The following is a 9,693-nucleotide window of genomic DNA, read 5'->3' as shown; positions in this document are numbered from 1 at the left end:
TTTTTTTTTTGTGTGTAAATTAACCTTTGAACTTTTTATTACAGACGGTCGTAAAGTTTTATCGTTGTGGGTTTTTTTTTTTTTTTCGAGTTTATTATTAATAATAATTTGCTTTTTTATTATTGCTTCTTCTTTTTTTTTTGTTGTTATTGTCGTCTGCTGTCTTTTAAATAAAACGTTTTGAATATGACGAGTTTTTTAAAAAAAAAAAAAAGTAGGATTCGGAATAATTGTTATAACGGAAAAAAATTCTCACGAGATCAAACGTTGAGTAAAAGTTAAACTAGTAGAAAAAAAATAAAAAATTTTTTTTCCTTCTTTTGCTCCTGGCAGGATGTTTTTAATCGAATAATGAATTATTCAAAAGATGAACTTTTCGAAAAACTTGTTTTCAAAAAACGTTTCGGAAAATATTTAACCTTTTTTTTTTTTTTTTCTTCCAAGAATATTGAAATGATAATTTTTTCTTTTTCTTTACACTTTTCCTCAAAATCGGAAATAGAAGAAAATTAATTTTTATTTGATTTAAGCGTTAAAATTAAATTATTTAAACTTTTCCTCCCCCCCCTTTTTTCCCTTTAAAATTCAATCCAAACGCCTTTTATTTTATTATTATCCAATTTGACATACTTTAAAGTTGTAATATTTGCAGAACTTTTTTTTTTTTATAATCATTTAATCATCATCATCATAATTTAAACAAACAATTTTTAAATTATATTAATAATAATAATGATGATGAAAACGTTAGAAAAAAAATAAAATAAAATGAACGCGGTAGTTGTTTGTTTTATTAAAAAAATGGAAAAAGAATGGGGGGGTGGGGGGATAAGTAATTTTTTTTTTACAACAAGGTAAAAGTTATAATTCAAAAGGGCGTAGTCTAATTTTATTTCACGCGACATTTAAAATAAATAAATGTATTGTCAAGAAAGGGTAGTTTGCTTAACTACCCGACAACAACGTTACTTTTTTTTTTTTTTTTTACTCACGAAAGGAAACCGGAATACATTTACTTAAGTAGTAATAATAATAATAATAATAGTTGCGGCAGCAAAATTAAAAGGCGGTAATAAATATTTTTTTTTTTTTTTTGAAAATAAAAATAATGCACGTGAAATACAAACACAAAAAAAACATTTTTATTTTTTTAAATTACAATTAATTTATTAAATATAATTAAAATACCGGGGGGAGGCGGGGCGAAGGGGGTAATAATGTCTCCCGAAAGGAGAGAGAGGGAAAGAGAGAGAAAAAAAAATTTTCTTAATGAAAAAAAATTAAAAAATAATAATAATAAAATTAAAGTTTTTTTTTTTTTTTAGTTTTAAATAATTATCAATCAATAAAAATAATAATAATAATTTTAAATAATTTTTTCCATTGAGACTCTAGTTTTCCTTTTATTTTATTTTTTTTTTATTCAATGGAAAAATATTTTTTAACAAAACAGAAGGGGGGGAAAGAAAGAGAAAAAGAATTATTATTACAGGTAATAAATATTTAGACTCGTTTAAATTGTCTAGTTTTTTAGTTTATTAAAAAATAACTTTTGTTAGTTTTTAGCTTTGATTATGATAAAAGTTGAGAATTTCCGGTTTTCATGACTTTATGAACTCGTCGTAATTTATGTAAAACTTTCACATTTTACAGAAAAAGTTAAAATTATAAAACTTGAATTTATAACTTTTTCTCTCTCATTCTCTCTCCCTCTCTCTCCCCTTCTCTTTTTGTTTTTGTTTTCACTTTTTTAATCGCTGTCGATTTTATTTATTATTATTATTATTATTTTTATCCATTCCCTTATTATAATAAATATTTATACAAAAAATAATCATTAAATTTAAAAGTTTCTTTTTTTTTTTTTTAAATATTCGAATATTTTTCATAAACTTGGAAAATTTTAGAAAAAAGTAAAAATGGCGAATTTCCAAATAATAATTTTTCCATTTTTTTTTTCTCTATAATAACAAAACCGACGAATTTTGGATTATTGGAAAAGGTTTTCAAAGGTCACGGTTTCAAAAAAAATTTTCTTTTTCTTAAAGTCAAAGGACAAATTTCATTTTTTCCCGTTTTTTTTTTGTTTTATTGCCTTTTATTATTATTATTATTATTATTATTATTATTATTATTATTATTACTATTACTACTAATATTTTTTATTTATTTATTTATTTTTTTTCTTTCTTTTTCGTAAACGATAAATTATCCTTTTGTTATTTTTTTTTCTTCCATTTCTTTCTTTCTTTCCTTTTTTTCCTTTTCCCATTTTATTATTATTATTATTGTTTTCTTTTTTGTATTTTAATTCCATTTTTTTTGCCGTCTTTTTGGCACTTTCTTCCTCCCTCACCCCCCCCCCGCATGAATGGAAACGGAAATAAATTTGATTTTTTTTTTTTTTTTTTTTGCTGCCAGTAAGCGCTAAAGTCAGTTTAAAATTTATTTATATCACTTTCCCGCTTTTTATTTCTTGTTTTTTTTGAAAAAAAAAAAAAAAAAAAAGAAAAAAGAAAAAGGAAAACGTGAAAATTTTTATAAAAATAGTAATAATAATAATAATAATAATAATAATAATAATAATAATAATAATATTTATACGTTTGAAATTTTCACACATTTTTTTTTTATAAAAAATAAAAAAAATTTGATGTAAAAATTTTAGATTTCGAAAATATCAACAAAAAAAAAAGAAAATTATTAATTTTCTTATCGTTGTTATTTTATTGTTTAATATTTGACGATAATAATAATAATAATAATAATAATAATAAATAATCGGATCACGTGTTATGCGTTTGAACGATAATAAAAAATTAACAAATTTTTTTTTCTTTTTTCGCCTACATATACACCTTCGCAGTTATACATGTTACGTTTTAATAAATAAATAATTAAACAATGCGTATAACATAAAAGATTTTTGACGCTATTATTATCATTATTATTATTATTGTTGTTATAAATAAATAATTAATATTCAAATGAGGATTAAAACAAACGAGAAACAAACGCATCAATATATGTGACAAAATAATTTAATAAAAGTTTTTTTATTTAAAATTTTTATTAAAAATTTTTCACGGTTAAATAAATAATTTTTTCCTAATTTTATTTACATAATAATAATAAGAATGATAATTTATGTAAATAAATAAATAAATAATTAATTAAAAAATGGTGACGAAAAATAAAACGGAAAACGTTAAAAAAAAAGAAAAGAAAACGAAAAAGGAAGCGGAGGAATAATTAAGTTGATTAAAGGTAAAAAATTATTTTAAAAAAAGGCGCGAAAAAATTTTTTTGAAATTTTGTTTGTGACGTCATCATCGTCGTCAACATTCACGATTCCTATATTTTCCTTATCTAAAATATCCTTTTGGCAAATACTTATTTGAAAAAATGAAAATAATTTATTTATTTTTTAGCTTTGTTATTATTATCATCATTATTAAATTCATTTATGTACATAATAAAATAAAAATAATAATGTTGCATAATTTTTAAATAAAATTTATTTATATATGTATGTACAGAGTCGGAGTCGAACGAATTTTTTTAAAATTTAATTTAATTTAATTTTTTTTGGGAGGGTTTCAATAAATTTTTTAACCGTCCTTTCAAAAGTTTATAGTCTCAAAAAAAAGCAGAAGAAAAAGCAGAAGAAAAAGAAAAAAAATGTCGTAAAAATAAATCTAGTAGGATTGGTTAAAAAAAAAAAAAAATTTGTTGGAAGAATCATTTCGAAAAATTATTATCGAAAAATGTTTTTTTTTTTTTTTTAATTTCTTCTTTTCGCTTTTGTGATTTTCTATCAAAAAAAAAAAGATGAAAGGAAAATGATTGTTTTAGAAAAAGAGAGGGGAAAGTTTTGGGGAGCGGGAAGGGGGGAGGGGGAATGGGATGTAAATATTAATTTTTTTTTGTAAATTTCTTAAATTATTGAACGCAAAAAACACGCTGTAAATAATTATTATTTTATTAACTCACGTGAGATCACATTTTTTTTTTCTAAATAAATCACACGCTTAAATTATTAATTTTATTTATTTATTTTTATTTTATATATTTTTTTTTGTTTTGTTTTGTTTTGTTTTACATTAAACCTGGATCCGTACCTTTTTTTTTTTTTGTTTACAGTTGTAGGAAAAAAAAAATTATTGGCTACTTTAAAAAGTCCTTCCTCAAACAGGATACAAACTCCTGGAAGAATGGATAATTCTTATTTATCTTCTTTTTCTTCTTCTTCTTCTTCTTCTTCTTCCTCCTCTTCTTCTTCTTCTTCTTCTTATCAACCTTCATCCAATGATATTCAAGCCGATGTCAATGTAGTATCCGATCCATCGTCTGGAACTGGACTAGTCAATTGTTCGGTAACAATCTTCTCTAATGAAAATAATCGAGTCATCGGATTCATATCCGAATGGATCAACGTGTACAAATTTATTAAAAGTGAGTAATTAATCTCCTGTTAAGATTTTTGGGTTATGATAAGGGTGGTCGGTGGTGGTGGCGGTGGCGGGGATGGGGATGGTGATGGTGGCGGTGGTGGTGATGGTGGCGGTGGTGGTGATGGTGGTGCTGATTGCGATGGAATAAAAAAAAAATATTTTTTTATTTTTCTTCTACGGGTTTTAGTTTTTTTTTTTCTCTCTTCTTATGCTGTTATCATCATTATTATTATTTCGTTTTCTTAACATGCTATTAAATACATTTTTTGCTTTTTCTTCTGCTTGGGGTTTTGTAGAAAAATATGAGAATTAAATAAACTTTTACAAAAAAAAAAAAAAAAAATTATTTCTGGATATCCTAATTACACGCTCTGTTCGCTTTCGAAAGGTTGTATTTGCTTTTCTCTCTCTTTCTGCATCTATATCTATTTTTCTATCTTTTTTTTATATCTCTCTCTTTCTTTCTCATCCTTTCCGCCTTTTTTCTTTCTTTTTTTTTATTCTTTTTTTTTCCCTTCTGTTATTTTTATTTTTTTTAATAAAAACGTTGAAACATCGAGCTTAAAATGAAATGAATCTCGGGGGAGCTTTTTCTCTTTCTCTCTCTCTCTCTATCTCTCTCTCTTTCTTTCCGAAAAAAAAAAATTCGCCATGAGATTCCGCCAAGGAGTAAAAAAAAAAGAAATTCATTTCAACTCAAAATGAGTTATTTTCCATGTTTTTTACCTTCTTCTTCTTCTTTTAACTTTTCACCTACTCATTCACTCACTCACACGCACGAATTCTCTATCTCTCTCCCTCTCTCTCTCTCTCTTTTCGAGTGAAAATCGGTGCGGTTGCACATTTCCATTTTTTTCCTTTTATCAATTACTAAAAAGGTTATCTAACTTCGAAGGTGAAATAAGTCTTAAGAATATATATATAAATCGTTTATTTTATGATGAGTTGGGAAAAAAAAAAAAAAAAATTTTATATCGCGTTATCGTTTCAAACCTTTTTTTTTTTTTAAATATTCGAAACCTTTTTTTCTTTTTTTTCTTCTTTATTGTTTTTTTCTTCTCTTTCTTTCTTCCTTTTTTCCTTTCTTAATTTACGAGTAAACAATTTTACGCTTGCGTTTCATTTTTCAAATTTTTAACCCGATGCGTACCAAAAAAAAAAAAAAAGAAAAATTATCCATAACAAAATTTCTCTCTCTCTCTCGTGTTAACGTGTAAAAAACGTATAAATTTCTACGTTTTTTTTTTTTTTTTACTCTATGAAATAAAAATCTCGTTTTATTTATTTTATCTTAGCATAGAGTATTAAAAAAAAAAAAAATTAAAAATGATTTTAAATTGAATTTTCGTATGCGTATGAAAAAAAATTTTTTTTCTATCTGAAGTGTTTAATTACTCTATGAAAAATTACGGTGTTGGGTTTTAGTGTGTAAAAATTAATTATTATATGAGAAAGAGATAGGGAAGGTAAGGAATACAAAAAGAAAAAAAATATTTTAAAATAACAATTCGTTTTTACTTAACTAGAGTTATTAAAAATTTAAATTTTTAATTATAAAGACAAAAATATAAAACTGTTGTTTTCTCACCCGAAAATGATAAATAAACTATTCGAAACTCGAAAAATAATTTATCAAATGTTTTTAATACTAAAATCTTTAACTTGAATTGTTTATTTACTCTATGAAAAAGAAATCGCGTGAAAATAAAAATAAAAAATTAATGGCGGATGAATGAGGTGGGAAATAACAACAACAGAAACAAATCCGACAAACTTTTTTATTTTTTCTTTTTTTAAATAAATAAATAACAGAATGAAAAAAAAAAAAAAAGATGTAGGTTGTATCAATAGGTGGGAACGACGAAATCGGGGGGGTTGGGGGGCAGAACGGGGAGGGGGTCGTGTAGGTTTTGTATTTATATCCTTGGGATTCCCTCGCATGCTTTTTTTTTTCTTTTTTTTTTTCTTTTTCTTCTTTTCGGCCAATCATAAATTAAACCGTTTTTTTTTTCCTTTTTTTTAAATATATATTTATTTTTCTGCCAGCTTTTACTTTTTTAATAATAATAATAATAATAATATAAAATAAAAAAGGGGAAAAAGAACATCTGAAGATTTATTTTCCGGTCCTTATTCTACGGCCATTAGTTAAGCTTAAATGTTACTTCATTTGAAAGGGCAAAAAAGATTCCGAGTCAAAAATTTTCTTTTTTCCTTTTTTTTTGTTTTCTTGCTGTTGTTCTGTCGTTTTAACGGATTCGGATGAAAAAATATTTTTTTTATCGAGTTTAAAAAAAAATTATTTTTTTTCATTTTAATGAATTTATTATTATTATTAATAAATTGGCTTTTTTTATAATAAATGGAAAGGGAGAAAAAAAAAATTATCGCTTTAATAATTAGTATTTATTATTATTATTATTATTATCAATTTATTTATACGAAAAAAACAAAAGAATTCGATAAAAAACTTTGGAAAAGTGAAAAAAAAAAAAAAGTGGCACTAGAAGTAATAATCTCCTCTTTATCATTCCTTTTTTTTCGGTTTTTCGAATAATATTTTAACGTATCTGTTAATATCATTATTATCATTATTATCAAAAAGAAAAAGAAAAAAAAATTAGGGGGGGTGGTAAAAAATTTAAGGGTATAAGTGAGTGACCTTACATCTTTTCGAGGCGTGGGGATGTGCAGACCCTTATTCGAGGGGGTAAGACTTGATTTAGCTGCAACGGATGAATGATTAACGGGATTCGCGACTCCCGGACATCTCTCTCTCTCTCTCTCTCTCTTCCCGGAAATTCGCAGACACTGCGGAAGGGGCGTGAATGATGGTAACAGCTCGGGACTGTCTCTCGAAGGGTACTGGGATCTTTACCACTTTCGCAAGTGTGTACATGATGGTTCTGATTTAAGAGGGGGTGGGTTGAGACTGGGGGGGAAATACAAATCGTACTCCCGTGAATGCCCCTCCCTCTGGAAAAGAACACGGTAAAACACGACCAGAAATTTTCATACCGAGGTGGGAAAGTTAGTGGGCGAAATGCATCCCCTGAGTCAATAAAAAAAGGGGGGGTTGTGGTAATAATTATTTTACAAAATAAACATGGCAACGTGGCAAAATACATGGGATCGAATTTATTTATTGATATAAACACATTACGGGATGAAGAAATTGAAAAGAAAAAAAAACAATTTAAAAGCATAACGTAACGTAAAGGTTTAAAATAAATAATTATTTTATTTATTTTATTTTTTTCAATTTTAATCCTTCTTGGATAAAAAAAAAACCCTCCCCACTTTCCCCCCTCCTGAAAAAAAAAAAAAACATCTCACGAAGTCTTTTTTTTTTTAATTTTTTTTTTTTTTTTTTGTGAATCGAAATTGAAATTGAAAATTTTGTAATCAACAAGACATTAAAAATTTTATAGTTTTAAATTTAAATTTAAATTTAAATTTTTTTTTAATTGAAAATTTAATTAAAAAAATAAGAAAGAAATAAAAAAAAAGATTTTCTTTTTTTTCTTATTTTTTTCTTTCAAAATAATCCATTAAAAAAAAAAAAGGGGAAATTTGGTTACCAATGAAATTATCTGTAGGAAAAGTTTTTCTTTTTTTTTATTTATTGATAAAATACATATACAATTTTCTTTTTTCTTTTTTTTTTTATTATTGAATTTAAGTTTGAAGGGAAAAAATAGATAAAATATACGTATATGGATGGATATATATAGATTTCCAGTCGAAATTTTTTTTCTTTTTTTTTTCCAGAAATAATTTTAAATTTAATATTTTTCTTTTTTTTGCTGAATTTTTTTTACTCTTCAGACGCGACGTCATATTTTTCATTTTTTTTTTTTCTTATTAGTTTATTTACAAAAAATTTATTTCGTGGAATAAATAAAAATACCTTCTTTTTTATTTAATTTAATTTGTGTAAAATAATAATAATAATAATAAAGGGAGACGTTACGAAACAACCGAAACAAATATCATTTAAAGCGCAACAACCGGTGGTGATGGTGGTGGTGGTGATGGTTAACCACTTAACACCTTATACATTTGTAATCAAATAAATAATTTTATTGTTTCGAATTTAACAAATTTTACTTATTATTATTATTATTAACAAAAAAAATTTATTTATTTAAATAAATAAATGAATAATTCTTTTTTTTATTTCCCTTTAATAAATTAATTTTTTTTTAATTATTAATTTTATTTAATTAAAATAATCATCAAAGGATTTTTCTAAATGAAAAAAAAAACCTATTTTATTAATTATTTATTTATCTATTTATTAATAATCGAAATTAATTAATTAATAAATAAATAAATAATTTTATCGATCGATATTTTCATTTTTTTTTTTTTTTTAAAAATAAATTTTAATTAAATGAGTCGTCGTCGTCGTTGTCGTCGGCTTAACGAACGTTTTCACTCATTTTTTTAATAATAATTTTATTTAATTATTTATACATAAAAAATAAAAAGTTAATAAATAAATAAATAATTTTTCGTCTTGTTTCAGTTAAAGAAAAGGAAATGAAATGATTAAAAATTATTAATTCTCAAGAGATTTAAATAAGATTGCTGAAATCAATTTTTTTTTTTTCGTGACTCAATTTATTCGAGTTTATTATTATTATTATTATTTCTTTTTTCTCTCCAGGTTTTTGTCTCGACGTGGAGGCAAAAAAAAAATTGACGTCATCATCGCGTAAGAAATGAAAATAAAATTTTATTATTATTTTTATTTTTTTCAGAAAATGAAGAAAAAATGTATTTATATTTAATATTAAGCATAACTTCCGGTTTACTATTAGTTTTAGCAATTGTTATAGCAAGACTAATGGTTCAAAAATATAGAGCCGTTAGAGAAGCTAAATTTTATTCTTCGCAAAATGATTCAACAATACCACACGGTAAGTCAATCATAATCAATTCATCATTAAAGAAATTGATAATGAATTCATTCCTAATTGAAATAAATTTTTTTCAAATCGTTTTCTCTTATTTAAATAAATGATTTTCAGGTTTCGGTGATGAAAATAGCGAAATAGATGCGGATATAAATTTAGCAACAACAACAACAACCGCAGCGGCTCACCACGGAGGACCCATACCAAATATATCATCAATGGAATCATCCACTTATCACAGTTCGCCAAATCCTGCTGCCGATATAATACAATTCAACGAAATAAGAATCGAACGTGATAGCATAAGTGCCCCTAGA

The 9,693-nt window shown here is 24.6% G+C and overlaps 1 protein-coding gene across 1 annotated transcript in view; it reads left to right on the top strand.

The window, feature by feature from the left end:
* The window catches only part of Phum_PHUM294930 (uncharacterized protein), a gene marked incomplete at both ends in the record, with an annotated part of 25,768 nt that overhangs the window by 15,541 nt on the left and 534 nt on the right, over positions 1-9,693 (top strand). Inside the window, 3 exons of the mRNA XM_002427068.1 lie at positions 4,144-4,455; positions 9,221-9,379; positions 9,491-9,670. Of these exons, the coding sequence (XP_002427113.1) occupies positions 4,144-4,455; positions 9,221-9,379; positions 9,491-9,670 (651 nt within the window). The remainder of the gene's footprint in view (positions 1-4,143; positions 4,456-9,220; positions 9,380-9,490; positions 9,671-9,693) is intronic.

The sequence above is a fragment of the Pediculus humanus genome, genomic scaffold (genome assembly GCF_000006295.1).
Source record: "Pediculus humanus corporis 1103172107679 genomic scaffold, whole genome shotgun sequence".
In the NCBI taxonomy this organism is placed as follows: Eukaryota; Metazoa; Arthropoda; class Insecta; order Psocodea; family Pediculidae; genus Pediculus; species Pediculus humanus.
The sequence above is the reverse complement of the archived record's forward strand: the minus strand, read 5'-3'. Positions and strand labels throughout refer to the sequence as shown.